At 39.2% G+C, this 18,062-nt stretch overlaps 1 protein-coding gene across 1 annotated transcript; it reads right to left on the reverse strand.

Annotated features, from left to right (window-relative positions):
* Window positions 1–5,296: 5,296 nt before the first annotated feature.
* Window positions 5,297–10,264, reverse strand: krt5 (keratin 5). Its single transcript, XM_063014992.1, has 9 exons — window positions 9,641–10,264; window positions 8,443–8,651; window positions 8,295–8,355; window positions 8,112–8,207; window positions 7,767–7,931; window positions 7,539–7,664; window positions 7,191–7,411; window positions 7,025–7,086; window positions 5,297–6,068 (listed from the first exon to the last, which is right to left on the reverse strand). The coding sequence occupies exons 1-9, from the start codon at window positions 10,202–10,204 to the stop codon at window positions 5,827–5,829; spliced, it is 1,746 nt and encodes a 581-aa protein (XP_062871062.1). The 5' UTR covers window positions 10,205–10,264; the 3' UTR covers window positions 5,297–5,826.
* Window positions 10,265–18,062: the final 7,798 nt, after the last annotated feature.

The raw sequence follows: 18,062 nt of genomic DNA on the forward strand, positions 1-18,062 counted from the left end.
TTTAATAAGCATCCCTATTTTTTCTTTAATCTAAAATCACTTGTATTTAGTAATACATATTTAACAGTTATTGTCTGTTTTACCACCACTTCATCCTGGTCAGGGTCACGATAGGTCTGATTCACTGGGTAAAAGACAGGAAACACCCCAGACAGGTCGCCTGTCAGTCACAGGGCAACATTGACATGAGTACAAGGACTATTTTTTTTTAATTTACCATTAAAATCAAATGTTTAATTTTATGGTATCAAAAATTTTATCCAGGTGGCACTGTGGCTTGGCGGGTAACAGGTCCTGGGTTTGATTTCCAAGTGCAGCGGTCTGAGTTCTTTCTGTGTGGAGTTTGCATGTTCTCCCAGTTTCCACATGGGTCAGTCAGTCATGCAGTCAGGTTTATTAAAGATACTATATATTACATATACTACAATTGCTCCTGTGTGTGTGTGTGTTAAGGGCAGTTGTAACCTAGCAGTTAAGGTATTAAACTAGTAAGCAGAAAGCTGCTAGTTCAAAACCCAGCACTGCCAGGTTGCCACTGTTGGGCCCTTGAGCCTTAACCCTAAATTGCTTAGACTGTATACTGTAAGTCACTTTGAATAAAAGCATCTGCTAAATGCCAAAAATGTAAATGTTTAGGTGTGAATGTGTTTGTGTGTCTACCCTGCGATGGACTGGCACCCTGTCCAGGGTGTTTCTGTGTGCCTTGCGCCCATTAAGGGCTGGGATAGGCTCCAGCAAACCTGATTAGAATAAGCGGCTTAGAAGGTGAATGAGAAATATTTAATCCAATATATTTTCCACTCTGCTTAGTGGTGTCACTAATAATACCATTATAATGCTGTGTTTTTCTGGTGATTCAGCATAGTTCACCCATGAAATGGTAATTCTATATATTTTCTATTGCAATAAATGTAAAATTAGATTTACATTGCAGTGTATCACAAGGCTTTCCTCGTGTTGTTTTAAGTTGTTAATTCTGGATGTGACCCTGGATGGAAATGACTTGAGACATCTGTTGTAACTTGAGTTGTTGATTCTGGTAACTCATTAAGCATTAAACAGCCTTTTATAATTGACTTAAATAACGGTGAGCTGATATGGATCTGTTTGGTCAACAATGGTTTCATGGGAGGTGCCCATTTATAAATACTAAACGATGACTGGAATGTGTGATATTATTATTTTATTTTTATTGCTCATCAGCTCCATTTCTTTTAATCATTTTATCTTGCATTTATGTTGATATTTATTTATTTAGCAAAAGCTTTTATCAAAAGTAATTTACAGCTGATGTGAAATCCTATCAGCTTTTCAACAAGCCCACAGTAATGCAAATGCAAAAGATTGTGTTTCTCTGACCAGAAACAGCTTCAACAAGACTGAGTAACACTTAAACAGCAGATAGTGCCGATAAACTGTGATAGTGATGTCAAAAAAATAATTGCTTCTTTTCTAATGGCCTGTTGTTTCACATGTGTTACACAGGATTCCACAGTTTCAAAAATGTAATCTAAAAAAATGATTAAACACTGTTGAAAACCAATTACCATCTTGGTTACTTGGTCATTTAGTATACCCAATTATTACTGCATGCCATTTTAACTAATTGAACACAGTCAGGCATGATTTTGGAAGGCCCTGTGGTACTTTTCCTAAACCAATCATCTTAAAATTTTGTCAGGAACTCTATGCTAAAGTTTTTAAAAGGTTAAAAAGCCATGTCTGAGGCTGTACTCCACTAAACTACATAAGAACCATAATACCCAAATGACTACAACTTGAAAAAGTAATAAATAAAGCCAGACGTCTGTCTGACTTTAAAGCAGTTTTACAAAAATATAAGATAAAGTTCCTGCACAAAGAGTGAAATTATTTATTTATTTATTAGGATTTTTAACATCATGTTTTACACACTTTGGTTACATTTATGACAGAAACGGCAGTTACTGATTTATCAGTTCACAAGATTAATGTCAAACACAGTCATGAACAATTTTGTATCTCTATTTCACCTGACTGTAAGTCTTTAGACTGTGGGAGGAAACTGGAGCTCCCTGAGGAAATCCACGCAGACACGGGGAGGACATGCAAACTCCACACAAAAAGGACCCGGACTGCCCCACCTGGCGATTGAACCCAGGACCTTCATGCTGTGAAGCGACAGTGCTACCCACTGAGCCACCATGTCACCCAAGTGTAATGTTAAATTATAAAAAGCTTTTAGATGTTGTCATTAATTGCTGCTTAAGGTGGTGTAGTAAGTAGCGATGAGTAAAGTAAGTACCTAAGTGGGCCACTAAATTTTTACTAAAGAGATATGTGGGTTGGATAATGTTGTTTCTTGAATAAATTAAACATTTTTAAATATACTTTTGTTTTGCATTAAGAGAGCTTTTCTTGTCTAATCCCATGCTTTGTTTTATCTTTAATAACTTTGTGCTAGAAATACACAATAACTGAGGCAGTCAAAAGCAGACAGCTATTATACAAATGTTTCAAATCACCAACTTCATAAAGTTTAGACAATTTACACTGCCTGGCCAAAAAAAAGGTCACCATCTGGATTTACCTAAGCAAATAGGTAAGAGCCTCCCATTGGATAATTACTGCATGGGTGATTATGTTTCAGCTGGCAACAAGTTATTTAACCCTAACTGAGGCAGTGAGTAACTTCTCATTTGTTAAACAACCATGTTAATCTGTTTTAGAAGGGTCAAATTATTGGCATGCATCAAGCAGAGAAAACATCTAAGGAGATTGCTGAAACTACTAAAATCGGGTTAAGAACTGTCCAACGCATTATTAAACAGTGAAAGGACAGTGGGGAAACATCATCTTCGAGGAAGGAATGTGGTCGGAAAAAAATCTTGAATGATCGTGATCGACGATCACGTAAACGTTTGGTGAAATCAAATCGTAGAAAAACTACAGTAGAACTCAAGGATGCGTTTAATAGTGAAAGTAACAGCATTTCCACATGCACAATGTGAAGGGAACTCAAGGGATTGGGACTAAACAGCTGCGTAGCCTTAAGAAAACCACTTGTCAGTGAGGCTAACCGGCAAAAACGGCTTTAATTTGCTAGGGAGCATAAAGATTGGACTCTGGAGCAATGGAAGAAGGTCATGTGATCTGATGAGTCCAGATTTACCCTGTTCCAGAGTGATGGACGCATCAGGGTAAGAAGAGAGGCGGCTGAAGTGATGCACCCATCATGCCTAGTGCCTACCGTACAAGCCTGTGGGGGCAGTGCTATGATCTGGCGTTGCTGCAGTTGGTCAGGTCTAGGTTCAGTAACGTTGTGTGCCCAAAGAATGAGGTCAGCTGACTACCTGAATATACTGAACGACCATTAATGAATTTTTTCTTCCCTGATGGCACGGGCATATTCCAAGATCACAATGCCAGGATTCATCTGGCTCAAATTGTGAAAGAGTGGTTCAAGGAGCATGAGACATCATTTTCACACATGGATTGGCCACCACAGAGTCCAGACCTGAACCCCATTGAGAATCTTTGGGATGTGCTGGAGAACACTTTGCGCAGTGGTCCAAATCTCCCATCATTAATACAAGATCTTTGGGAAAAATTAATGCAACTCTGGACAGAAATAAATGTTGTGACATTGCAAAAGCTTGTGGAAACGATGCCACAGCGAATGCGTGCCGTAAACAAAGCTAAAGGCGGTCCAACGAAATATTACAGTGTGTGACCCTTTTTTTGGCCAGGCAGTGTATTTATTGAAGGAAAAATGCTGTTCAGCCCTTCCTGGCCTTATGTGAAAAGGTTTTTGCCCCCTTAGCTACTTAATCAACCAGTTAACTCGATTGACAGCTGGGTTCAATTTCACTAGCCACACCCAGACATGATTAGTGCCAGACCTGTTGAATCCAAACATCACTTAAATAGAACCTGTGAACAACGTGAAGCAGATTAGAAGGACTCAAAAAGCAGCAAAAGATGCCTCATTCTAAATATATTCAAATACTTATGCATTTGAATCTAAGTCATTGAAAGGTATGATTCTTTAAAAAGGGTTACAAAGTTATTGCTAAGGTTCTGCTACTCCAGCAAACCACAGTGAGAGCCATTATCCACGAATAGAGAAAACTAGGACAGTGGCTCATTTAGCATCTAAACGTGCAGGCCTTACTTGCCTTTGTCAAGGTCAATATGAACAATTCCACAGTAAGAATGTCACTGGGCAAAAATGGCATTTATGGGAGAGTTTTAAGGTCCACAACACTGCTGACCAAACATAACACAAAGACTCATCTCATATTTGCCATATATAAAATCTAGATGACTTAAGTGTAAGTGGTAGCCTAGTGGGTAGAGCTGTGGGCTATCAACCGGAAGATTGGTGGTTCAAATCCAGGCTCTGCTATGCAGCCACTGTTGGGTCCTTGAGCAAGGCCCTTAACCCTGTTTGCTCCAGGGGCGCCATAGGGTGGCTGACCCTGCGCTCTGAACCCCAGCTTTCAAACAAGCTGGGATATGTGAAGAAAGAATTTCATTGTACTGTACAACTGTATATGTATATATGACAAATAAAGTATATCTTCTTCTTCTTCTAAAGCTAAAGCTAACACTGCGTTTCAGCATAAAAACATCATAGGAACAGTCAAACATGGTGGTAGAAATGTGATAGTCTGGGGCTGCTTTGTTTCTGTAGGACTTGTTATATCGGCACCATTAATTCTTCTGTCTATAAGAACATCCTGAAGTACAATGTCCACCTGTTAGTTTGTCACCTAAAGCTCAAGCACAGTTGGTTTATGCAGCAGGACAATGATCCAAAGCACACAAGCCTACCTTTAAATGAATAAATAAATAAGTAAATCAATCAATCAATCAATCAATCAATCAATAAATCAATAAATCAATAAATCAATAAAGTGGTACTTTGAGCTGGTTGCTATGCCAGTTTTCTTTAACCTCCCAAATACAGTACATGCACAAGGAGGGTCGGCTTCTGTTATTTGCAATTATATGTAGGTGACTGATTAAGAATGGTTCCTTGTATTAAGTACATTTCTGTTGTGATTTTAAGTTGGAACCCATTGTAATTAGAGAAATAAATGAAAAAGGTTTTAGAGACGAAAACGTATGCAAAAGCAGAAAGAATGTGACAGACCTACAGACAGTAACTGTGGATGAGTAGAGTAGATGTTAGAGGGTTTGAACCAGGGTAGTTTAAGCTGACACCAACACAGCTATTGCTTTTGTGTAATTTTTTGTATATTGCGTAAGTTGACATTTTTTATCGTATAAAAATAACCAGTCAAACAAAACATTGTATGGAACCAGATTTATTTAGGTTTTGCAATGATGTTGTTAATCAAATGGGTGTGGTTACATGAGTTCACCTTTAAGAATTACATGAGTCCAGGCCAAAGAAGCCCATTTTATAGCATGTTTGACTAATGCAGAACAACTGGGAACATTAGAAGTACTTCTTCCAACACAGGAACTACTCAAGTGAGCATCCTTCTGGTACTTTATTCTTCTAAAAATTATTTTGTCTGAGTAACTCTGGGAAAGTAGTTCTTAAAGGAAAACAGCAAAATCCAGGGACAACAGTAGAACTCACCTTTCTGTAAACATAGAGCATCTGCTGATACATTTTATGTATGTGTAAACGTATTTGATACAGATCAGTAAATGTTCTATGAATACAAAGAGCATGAGTTAACTAAAAGACCCATTAAAGAAAAAAAATGGGATCGATGGAGAAAGTAGAGGGGTTGGGATGAAGATTCTCAGTGGAGGCATTTGTCTAGATGGATCTGAGAGGTAGACGTAGAGGGATCTGGAGGAATGTGCTTAGAAACGGCGGCCGCTGGATACTTTTGAGGCACGGGACATGGAAAATCCACCTCCGCCTATGCTCATGCTGGAGCCACCTGCCATGCCAAAACCAGAACCACCTCCAAAACCAGAACCACCTCCAAAACCAGAACCTCCTCCCATGCCGAAACCAGAACCACCTCCAATGCCAAAACCGCCACCGCCACCGCCCATGCCAGCACCACCACCGTAGCCAAATCCGCCTCCAAAAGCAGAGCCTGCAAAAAAACATAGACATTATTCATTTTATTGTCTACACTTATGACACCTACAATTAGAGATGCATGAGTACCGATACTGGTATCGGGTATTTGCCCGATACCGCGCTCATTAACTTGTACTCGTACTTGCAAACGAGGCTCCGATACTAAACATCCGATACCTGCACGTTGCTGCGTTATGCCTAGTTCACACTACACGATTTTTGCCCTGATTTCCGCTCGGCGACTGGTCGGCGCTAGATTTGCCGGCTCGGGAGCAACTCGCCGTTCACTCGGCGATCAAAACTCGGCTCTCGATTGCTAAGTGTGAACTATCCAACAACTCGATCCGACCGGCTCACCGAGTGCTTGGCGACCGGATCGAGTTTTCTAGCACGTCAGATATCTGATCTGAGATGTGCGACTGAGAATGAGTGACATGTCGAACAGCCAATGAGAACGCAGGATACGGTGTGAGGGGAAACGCAGTAGAGGAGTGTAAACAGGTGGGACAGGGGGATAATATAGTTTATATCAGAATACACCAGCACACACACGTTTTACAGTATTTCTGACCTGATCGTTCTCTACAAAACATAACAACAAAACACCAACATTGCAAAAATATTTATTAACCTCCAACTCACTACAGAACAATCCATGCTATTCGTGTTGCCAAATCCACTCAGATTCATTTATTTTTCCTCCTTGATTTCATCACATCAGCGCACAAACAACTTTGATCACTCGCTACTTGTTGACGTGCATTTTTGGACGTGGTATCATTCTCTTATCATATCTTATCGTATCGTCACTTCTCACGTGTGTTTTTGTTTTAAAAAAATGGTATTCTAAATAGGTATTGGTATCGGTAAGAACAAAAATACATGTACTTGTACTCGTACTCGGTTCGGTATTGATGCATCCCTACCTACAATGATGTTCATATTTTTTAAGTCAATAAAAGCACTTACCACCGCCGCTGCTGGAAACCTCCTGAATGTGAACAGTTGCAGTTCCACCACCAGATGCGATCCTGTGAATGGATTCATATATGCACTTAGAGATAGAACCTTACAAATACCAACAAATTATATTTACTTTAAGTCATCATGTCTTCTATAGATTAACTTGACTCACCTGCTCTCCTCTCCTTCCAGGAGTTTCTTGTAAGTGGCGATCTCAATGTCCAGGGCTAGTTTGACGTTCATGAGTTCCTGATATTCACGCACTTGCCTGGCCATCTCCTGTTTGGCTCTCTGCAGAGCTTCTTCCAGTTCTTTGATGCGAAGTTTAGCATCTCTCACTGCGATCTCACCCTTTTCTTCTGCCTCTGCGATCTGTAACTCCAGGTTTGCACGCTAGAAAAAAGAAAACACATTAAAATTACATGAGATGTTTCTATTCCATGGTAGAACTTTTAGGAATCTTTAAACCTCATTAATTCAGATATCATAGCTAGGTTCAGAAACTAGCACAATAGCTCACCTGTCCCTTGATGGTCTCAATTTCATTCTGAAGTCGAGTGATCATGCGATTGAGATCTGAAATCTCAGCCTTGGTGCTGCGAAGGTCTTCACCGTACACGCCAGATGATGTCTGCATCTCCTCAAACTGGTAAATGAGATCAAAATAAATAAGATCACAAACTATTCTAAGTAAAAGTCTAGTAATATTATAGATTACACATTATATAAAGTCAAAGTCTTCCCATACCTTCTGTTTGTACCACGACTCTGCCTCAGCGCGGCTGCGGTTAGCGATGTCTTCATACTGAGCACGGACCTCAGCCACGATGGAGTCCATGTCCAGGTTGCGGCTGTTGTCCATCTCCACAATGACTGATGTGTCCTTGATTTGTCCCTGCAGCTCACGCAGCTCCTAAAAGTGAACGACACCAATATGAAGCAATGCAAGATGTCTTAGACCAGGGGTTCACAATTTTTGCTTGACTATGGCCTTCCAGGACTAGAATCATGCACCCCTCCCAAAGACCTTTCATTTCTAAATAAATTATGGCAAGACAGGCCTCACAGTAATTTAACTGGAACAAGCTCTTACCGCCTCATAGACAGCCCTAAGGAAGTTGATCTCATCCTGAAGTGCGTCAACCTTAGCTTCAAGTTCAATCTTCTGCATGTAGGCCCCATCGACATCCTGTCAAAAAGTAACAATGATTTAACATGATATCCCACTTTAAGAGGTGAATAACTCTACAGATGAGAAATTGGTCAAAGCTCTTACCTTCTTGAGAACAACAAATTCATTCTCTGCAGCAGCACGCTTATTGATTTCATCCTCATATCTGCAAATACATTCATTCAGTTTATACAATGCTGCAAGTAAGACACATTTTTTCAAGCTGCAACAAACCAAAGTTTGAACAACTCACTTGGTCTTGAAGTCCTCCACCATGTTCTGCATGTTTTTCAGCTCTCCCTCCAGCTTCATCTTTTCATTTCCAAGGCCGTCAAGCTGTCTGCGCAGGTTGGCAATGTAGGCCTCGAACATGCCATCGATGTTGGAGCGTGTCGTGGTCTGTTCCTGAAGGAGACTCCACTTGGTCTCCAGCATCTTGTTCTGTTGTTCTAGGAAACGTACCTATAGAAAAAAAAACAAATAGATACATTATATAAACAGATAATCATTTATTAATTTAAAATGTTAAAAATCTGACTTTTTATTTTTAAATTGTATAAATGTATTTGCAGGCTGCAATGCTATGTCTATTCTAGTCTTCACTTTTTGAACATCCTTATCCTAAAAATAAGTTGGCAATGCCTCTAGGAGTTATTTGCACATGCAATATTTGCATGCTTCAACTAAGTCTGTCTTGGTCTATGCTCTTAAAACATTTGGTATCTTTAAAGTAATTTAGCAATGCCTCTAGGAGATTCTCTGCAAGACTATTGGCAGGCCTAAACAGGCATGGTGAGACACTCCCTGCCCCCTGGCCACAGGGTGGTAGCCACTCCCTGATGCTGATTCCTAATAAAGTTAAGGGTATATGAATTCTCCCTCTGTATTTACTGTGGTTTTAAGTATGCATAGATAAAGATACAAGGAGAGTGACTAGGATGCAAACACCAAACACCTTAAATTAAATTGACTTTTTGTATATTATGGTACCTTGATAAATAATGTACTGATTATGCACAGTTTTTTGCCTTCTAAGTAAAGGTTCTAAAATGTGGAAGAGTACTGCTTACACAGTATTGACAATATACATACTTAAACAGTCCTACAATCAAAACGTATGAATGAATGAATGTCATTTACACATCTTTAGAAGCAACAGTTGTCACTGGATCCCTCTAGAGTGAGAGTACAAATGAGCACTATAGTAACTGTGAACTGTTCCTGCTAAGGATATCCATCAAGCAGTATCATTGCTATTATATCTATTACAAATAACTTTTATATAGAGTCTAATGGCTAAAAATCTTTAATTTGCAAAGCCATCCTCTGGTATAAGCTCCTGACAGCCAAAGATAAGTGCTTTCCAAGTAAATTTTAATGAGCAGACCGCATGATTAAGTTAAATTTAATTACCCTCAAGTTTACAGGCTACAAAAGTGGAAAAAACTTACCTTGTCGATGAAGGATGCAAAGCGGTTATTGAGCGTCTTGATTTCTTCTTTCTCTTGTGTGCGGACGACTTGGATGATGGGGTCGATCTCCAGGTTAAGGGGAAGAAGCAGACTTTGGTTGACAGTGACAGCACTGATTGGGGGAGGCACGAACCCTGCTCCTCCACCTGCACCAAAGCCAGCACCTCCACCGAAGCCGGCACCTCCTCCGAAACCAGCACCGCCACCGAAGCCAGCACCACCACCGAAGCCAGCACCGCCACCAAAGCCAGAACCGCCACCAAAGCCAGAACCGCCACCGAAACCAGCACCTCCACCGAAGCCACTTCCAGCACCTCCACCAAGGCCATAGCCTCCAGAAATGCTGCCTGAACTGAAGCCGCCGCCGCCACCACCGGACCGGCGAACACTGCCGCTGCTGAAGCTCATTCTGGCGCCTCCGGGTGCAGCATAGGCAGACTGACTGGAGAAGCTTTTTCTAACACCACCACCTCCCATGCTACCAAAGCCACCACCATAGCTGCCACCGGAGGAAAAGCTGCTGCTGCTGATTCTGACGCTCATGGCTGCTGGCGAGATAAAGAAGGAGGAGAGGGCTGGAGCAGGTGATCTCACTGAGAAGGTTTCCCTCTGAGTGCCTTTACTGAGGATAGGGACAGCTTTTAAAGGCCTGGCTGGGGGCAGAGGGGCGTCACCTAGGCCCTCCTACTCAGCTTCTTCTGCATCCTCCCCCACTTTACCTGTGCAGCTACCACCTTAACAGGTATCAGGTTGAACAGGTAAGAGGGTTTCGTAAGGAGAGATGGTTTCAACACACCCTTCTTGCATAGGTACACATCAGGGAAAGTCACACATTAAAGAAGAAAAATTGCAATACCATTTTTGCAAATTCTTCAAGTGTTGAGATGCTTGTTTCTGCATAATGAATGTCTCATATTCTACTCAAGTCTAATGCAAAATCTTTACTTTGGCAAAGGGCTTGCAAACAAGTACTTTTAGGCAATATTGGAAGAACATGGCTTACAGTTCTGCTGTTGGAGTCTTACTAGCATTGGTATCCTTAGATACATGTGTCTTACTTCTAAGACCACATTATCCCCATTATAAATTGTCCACTGTGACAATGTATATCTGCATGATGAGCCAAAACATTAGGACCACCTGGGACATACGTACTACAAAATATATCTACACAAGGTGCCCTGTGGTCTCTGTCACCAGGACATTAATAGAAGGTTTTTAACTGTATATTTCAGGGTTTGTTGTCCTACAGTGCTTCCTAGGTGTAATTTTCCTGCAGATAAACAATGCCATCTACATTATCTTGGAGAAAACTGAATTTGTTGGACCAATTAATGTCCAGTTATGGTGCTTTTATGCCCATTGTAGATGCTTTTGGTGATGGACAGAAGTTAGCATGGGCTTTCTGACTGGACTGTGACTACTCAGCCCCATACACAGAAAGCTGTGATGCATGTTAGTGAGTTTGACACAATCAGCTCATTATCAGTATTAAAATGACCAGTAATTTTTGCCACAGTAACCCTACTGTTGGTCCGTACCAGACAACATGGCCTTTATGTCCCTTGGCATCAATGAGTCATGGCCATCCAACAACCTTTTGGCGTTGGGTGGCTTGTCCCTTCTCTGACCACTGTTAGTGGGTACGGAGGTACTTTAACCCAGTGTTCTGGCCATAATGATTTGGCTTTAATCAAGTCATTTATCTGTGTCATTTAATATGTGTGCTATTAGTAACTCTCCTCAGCTTAACATTAAATATGTCACTGACCTTGACATGCAGAACTGTTAGGAAATAGACATGTGCTATGCACATTTGTGGGGTGATCCAGTATTTTGACTGATCTGTGTAAATACAAAAAACGGGCACAATAATACTAATCATAAGGTATGCTGGGCATGGATGCACAAAGCATAGCATGTAACTAATGCTCCTACATTTCAGGGCTGAAAAAGAAAACACACAGTTTGATTCCAGACGAGTGGAGAAGGTTCTATCCAGTCATCAGACAAGTGTACCTATGAGTGTATCATACAGCAGTGTGCCCTTAGTTACTGTACTGGCATTAGTCAATAATCATTGACCATCCTGTTGTCCCTTAATTTTAAGTGTTCCTTTTTGCTTCTTACAGCTATTTCTACAAACAGTTGTGTTTAATCTAATCACAAACCCCCTGTAGGTTTGTTAAAGAGAACTACACCCATTTATAAACTTTCCCACAGGAAAACACTTTTTGCTCAGAGGTTGCTCTTTAATGTCACAGGAGACTTACAAATTATTCTTCTTTAAGTATTAACTTTATTGCAGATGGTTCTTACTCAAATTATTTAAATCAAATACGTTTTAAGAAAAAAACAGCTAGAATTGTTTTTCAGTATTAAGTATAATCAGTATATTGAGCAAGTAAGCATTAAGAAGTAAGGACTATATTCCTTTATATTGTTATTATTAATCCTGTTTAATTTAAGTAATAAAAAAACAGTTTTCCATACTTTTATTTTTTTTGCAAAGTTTTTTGCAAAGTCTGTGCCAGTCTTGTTCTAAGTATATGTATAAAGATTTATACTGGCCTAAAATGCTGAAATTTTATTTGATCAAAAAGAACATTTTTTTAATTAGAATTTATTGTAATACTTTATGCAGTGAACATGTGTATGCTAACTTAAACAAAAGGCATACACTATACTAATGTATGCCGTCATCATACATTAGCGTTCCTTTTCTGTCTGCACCACCCTGCCCTGGCCGAAGAGAGCCGCAGACTATCAGGCGCCCACTTCCAACATGTCCCACAGAGAACCCTGTCGCATACAGAGCAGGCACATTAACCAGCCAGTAGAGGTTACAGTTGCACGTTTCAACGTACCTCTGTCAGGTACAGCCAACTGTGCCTGTTAGATGCCTGAACAGGTCAACAGCACAGCTGAGATTCTAAATCGAGTGCTCAACATTGTTGCTGTGGTGCAGTCATTCAGAAAACTGAACATTCAAAAAACTGAAAATTCAAAACATACACTGTATGGCCTAATGTATGTGGACAACCCTCCTGATTTTTATATTGGTGTACAGAATTAATTAGACAAAATTAATAATATGCTTCTAAATTTGTGTTTCTAAATGTTTGGGAAAGGTCCTTGCCTGTTTTAGCATGACTGTGCCTCTGTGCACAAAGCAAGGCTCATGAAGAGTTTGTTGTGGAGGAATTCCACTGATCTGAGATAAATTAGTATGTTAATTGGGAGCCAAAATTTATTATTATTCATTATTATTGTGTTTTTTTTGTGCCTTATATTATTTAAAAAATGCACGTCCCCAACATACAAGACTACAGACACAGTTTAAGTCAAGTCAAGTCAAGTCAACTTTATTTATATAGCGCTTTTTACAATATACATTGTCTCAAAGCAACTTTACAAAATCCAGGACCAACAGATACAAAAACCCCTGTTGAGCAAGCCGAGGGCGACTGTGGCAAGGAAAAACTCCCTGAAAATTACAGGAAGAAACCTTGAGAGGAACCAGACTCAGCAGGGCCCATCCTTCTTGGGTGGCCTGGAGGATACTTTAAATAAATACACGATTTACACAAATCATACAAACACAGAATTAAATTATCTAAAAGTCATAACTGGTAATAAATAGATAAATAAACAATTAAATAATAATAGAGTTGTTATCCGCTCTAGTCTTCAATAAAGTCTGTAGTGATTTCTTGTCGTTGCAATTACTCCAGACCCGTCACATCTGACAGGAGCAGCATCGTTGTCCCGGCAGTCTCGACTTTAATCCTTAACCTCGGCGGGTAAACAGGTTTCCATCAGAATGCCCTCGGGGTAAAACAACAGAGAATGTAGTTAATAATGTACAATGCTAGTTGACAAACAGTTTTACAGAGAGTTTTAGACTCCGGCAGCCCTAATTATTACAGCATAACTAAAAGGGAGAGCAAGCAGGTAACAAGGTCATGAAGGCTTTCACAGGACATCAGCGCCCATCTCCCCACCGTCATCAAACCTGAGTGATCGGACAAGAGAGGCAGAACGACAGCAACCCAACATCCCTGATCACCACAAGTTTCTATGACCAAGAACCCCCAAGCTCTGCGCCTTTGTCTATACTAATCAAAAGCCTGAGAAAATAAATATGTTTTCAGTCTAGACTTAAACATTGAGACTGTGTCCGAATCCCGAATAGAGGCAGGAAGATTATTCCAGAGTTGTGGAGCTTTGTAAGAAAACGCTCTTCCACCAGCCGTGATCTTTTTAATTCTAGGAACTATAAGTAACCCTGCATCTTGTGAACGAAGTGGACGCGCTGGGCTGTAGTGATTAATAAGTTCACTCAGATACTGTGGAGCCAGACCATGTAGCGCTTTATAAGTTAGTAAAAGTATTTTGTAATCAATGTGAAATTTAACTGGCAGCCAGTGTAGAGATGATAGAACAGGAGTAATATGGTCAAATTTTTTAGTTCTAGTTAGCACTCGAGCTGCTGCATTTTGAACTAATTGGAGTTTGTTTAAGGATCTACCAGAGCATCCAGTTAGAAGAGCATTACAATAATCTAACCGAGAAGTTATAAACGCATGGATCAGTTTTTCGGCGTCATTAACAGATAGTATATTTCTTATTTTAGAAATGTTACGCAAATGATAGAAAGCAACTCTAGTAATATTATTAACGTGTGTATCAAATGAGAGATCTGAATCTATTGTGACACCTAAGTTTTTTACATCGGGGCTGGGAGTAACAGAGAACGTGTTTAAGTTTAGCACCAGGTTAGACAACTTGTCTCTTGCAGCTTTAGAGCCAACAAGTAAAACCTCAGTTTTATCTGAATTAAGTAAAAGAAAATTACACGACATCCAGTTTTTTATGTCGTTTACACAATCTTCTATCTTACTGATTGTGTCAGTATCATTTGGTTTGGCTGATATATACAGCTGTGTGTCATCTGCATAGCAATGAAAGTTTATGCCATGTTTATGAATAATTTCACCTAGTGGAAGCATATAGAGTGTAAATAATAGCGGTCCCAGTACCGACCGCTGTGGAACACCATACTTTACTTTTGTAGTTTCCGAGCATTTATTATTTACATAAACAAATTGAGAGCGGTCAGTCAGATATGATTTAAACCAAGAGAGTGCGAGTCCTTTAACACCTACTGTATTTTCTAGCCTCTCCAGTAAAATGTTATGATCGACCGTATCAAACGCTGCGCTAAGATCTAATAGAACAAGAAAAGAGACACATCCATTATCAGAAGACATTAACAACTCGTTAACTACTCTAATTAATGTGGTTTCGGTACTATGGTTGGGTCTAAATCCTGATTGAAATTTTTCATGAATACAATTTTCATTCAAATAAGAACATAGCTGTTTGGAAACGACTTTTTCTAATATCTTTGAGACAAAAGGAAGGTTTGAAATTGGCCTATAATTAGCTAGTACATGTGGATCAAGATTAGGTTTTTTAATCAGGGGTTTAATAACAGCACTTTTAAACAATTTAGGTACATATCCAAGGCTAAGGGATGCATTGATTAATGTAAGCAGGGGCTCTACAATAGCCGGGAGTAAATCTTTAAGTAAACGAGTTGGAACAGGATCGAGTATACACGATGATGACTTCGATGATTTAATCAACACAGTTAGTTCATTTTGGGAGATTGGATTAAAGGAATTTAGTTGGATTAACTCGTTACTGTTATCATCACTGTTCTCACCAATGCTGCTCAGAGTGAGTCCATACTTAACATTGGCAGGTGACACACTCTGACTCTGAAGTCGTATTTTTCCTATCTTGTCATTAAAGAATTTTAAAAAATCATCGCTGGTACAGTCAGGCGGTATATTAGATTCAGTTTCATTGACGTTTTTAGTTAATTTGGACACTGTCTCAAAAAGGAATCTGGGATTGTTTTTATTTTTCTCTATTAGGGACGAATAATATAAAGATTTAGCTTTTATAAGTGCATGTTTATACTCAGTTAGAGCATCTTTCCAAGCAATCTTATACACTTCCAGTGTAGTGTGACGCCACTTGCGTTCTAATTTCCGTGCTGCTTGTTTAAGTGTGCATGTGTGGTCATTGTACCAAGGAGCAAGTTTTTTCTCCCTAATCAGTTTAGTTTTAAGTGGGGCTACGTTATCTAAGGTTGCGCGCAATAGAGTCTCTAGGTTTTGAGTTGCCTGATCTAGTTCTTTAGGTTCTGATGCTGGTATATTTGGTAATTCTGGTAGGCAGTTTATGAACGCTGCTGCAGTTGCAGATGTAATAGTGCGCTTATATTTAAAACGATTTGGTTGCTGTACCTTATTGGACAGGGACACTTCATAAATTAGTAGAGAGTGATCAGAGATTAAGTCATTCTGTGGTACAATTTCCAGGTTGTCTATGTTTATACCAAAAGTAAGTATTAAATCTAAGGTATGTTTACAGCGGTGAGTGGGTCCTGTTACATTTTGGGTGATGCCTAAAGATTCTAAAATAGAGTCAAACGCAGTTTTGAGTGGATTACATTTATCCTCATAATGGATATTAAAGTCACCAACAATTAAAGCTTTCTTAGTTGATAAAACTAATTTAGAAAGAAAATCGGCAAATTCGTTAAGAAATTCTGAGTAAGGACCAGGGGGTCGATAAACAGTAACCAGCTTAAACATACTAGTTTTATCAGATGAACATTTATTGGTTATGTCAGAGATAAGAACTTCAAACGAGTTTGTTATGGGAGTTGATTTTACAGTGAGACCTATGTCCTTGTCATAAATTGCGGCTATTCCTCCACCACGACCACTAAGACGTGGCTTATGTTCATAACTGTAACCCGGAGGATGGTCCTAATACATCCCAGGATGTGGTTAGAATTAGTCATGTGAAGACTAAATGAATTGTCAGTTTGTGCAGGTACTCTCCACAGTCCTGTATGACAGTCAGTGATGCTTGCATTGTTTATAGTCCTAAAATTCAGGAAGGGTTGGTGTGTATGATTGACACAAAGTAATCCAAACACTGTAGAACTGCAGGTCTTTTAAGTTGTGCTTTTGTTTTGTTTCACAGTTCGACCTTAAAAGTTGCCCAAGGACAAAACTTGATATAAATGAACGGTAAATGCCACCAAGAGCTATTGTAATCTAAAAAATGTTTACAATGTTGCACCTTGGAAAATAGAATGCAGCTAGGTGAAAAACTAGCACCTTACTCTCTGAATTGTGGGAGAAATTAACATTTATAATGCAACTTTATAGTGCATCATTAAAACGTAAATGTAAAGAATATGTATTATAGAATTATACAATAATTAAATATACCAAGAGGTATTTATGTGACAAATAGTGTGTGTGTGTGTGTACTATTTAACCATTGTTACTTAAATTAGTAAAAAAATACAAAAAATAGTAACAGAATTGTAATATAATTTTTGTAATATAATCTTAATGTACTTTTTTAGTACTGTAATGTACTTTTTTTTCCATTTTCATCACCTGCTTTACTGGCCAGGGCGGGTCTGGTTTCACTAGGAAACACTGGCCGCAAGGCAAAAACAACCACCCCACCCCCCACCCCTTTAGACACAGCACTGCTGAGAGCTGGGTTCGAATCTCAGCTGTGCTGTATCTGGGGGCAGGGTATTCCTGCCTTGCGGCCAGTGTTTCCTAGTGAAACCAGACCCACCCTGACCAGTAGTGGTCTTGCAAAATAAAATCTTGTATCACACAGTATGTGCAAAATATGTTTTGTAGGAGGAAAATAGAATTCCAATGATTGGTGGAAACTTTTTAATCATGAACTCTATGGTCATCTGATGGTCACTTGTCAGACATCCCATTCCATACTATAGGATCCCTCCCCCTTCACACTGTTATTAAATCAGCTTCCACTCTTCTGTAAAGGCTTCTCTCAAGTGTGACTATTGACACATTTCTTTGCCCTGACAGGTATAGTCAATGTTTGATGGGTTTAGCTGAACTTTAAAGGAATGCATTTGGCTGCTTAATAAAAGGCAAAATATGATCTGTTCATTGTTCTCCTAGAGGGGTGTGTCATTGTTTGTATTAAATCTAATCTATGAAATGTCAAAAGTTTTTTTTAGTAATGTTAAATATTAATAATAAACCTTAAAAGCATCATGTCAGTGTGCCTTAATAAAGAGTATGTTACATTAACGTATGTGCAATTTAAAGTAATTCTGATTCAGCATCTTAGACTGATTCCTATACTTAATATCAGATTAATACTTCCTACTTTTGACTCAGTAAATAAATGACTATGATGTCCAAACAACCTCATTTAAATACCTTAATTATTTCTTGCATGACAATACCAATAGTATTATGTAATATTTTTAAGTGTAAGGTTAGTTACTTGAAAGAAAGTAAAATATTACAAATTG

Source organism: Trichomycterus rosablanca, chromosome 19, assembly GCF_030014385.1.
Source record: "Trichomycterus rosablanca isolate fTriRos1 chromosome 19, fTriRos1.hap1, whole genome shotgun sequence".
Taxonomy (NCBI): Eukaryota; Metazoa; Chordata; class Actinopteri; order Siluriformes; family Trichomycteridae; genus Trichomycterus; species Trichomycterus rosablanca.

Excerpts from the sequence above, each read along its gene's own strand:
- krt5 (XM_063014992.1), bottom strand. The coding sequence starts at position 10,204 with ATGAGCGTCAGAATCAGCAGCAGCAGCTTTTCCTCCGGTGGCAGCTAT. Across the intron at positions 8,652-9,640 it reads TTGCATCCTTCATCGACAAG|GTACGTTTCCTAGAACAACA; the intron begins GTAAGTTTTTTC and ends TTTTTTCTATAG. Across the intron at positions 7,087-7,190 it reads CTGGAAGGAGAGGAGAGCAG|GATCGCATCTGGTGGTGGAA; the intron begins GTGAGTCAAGTT and ends ATCCATTCACAG.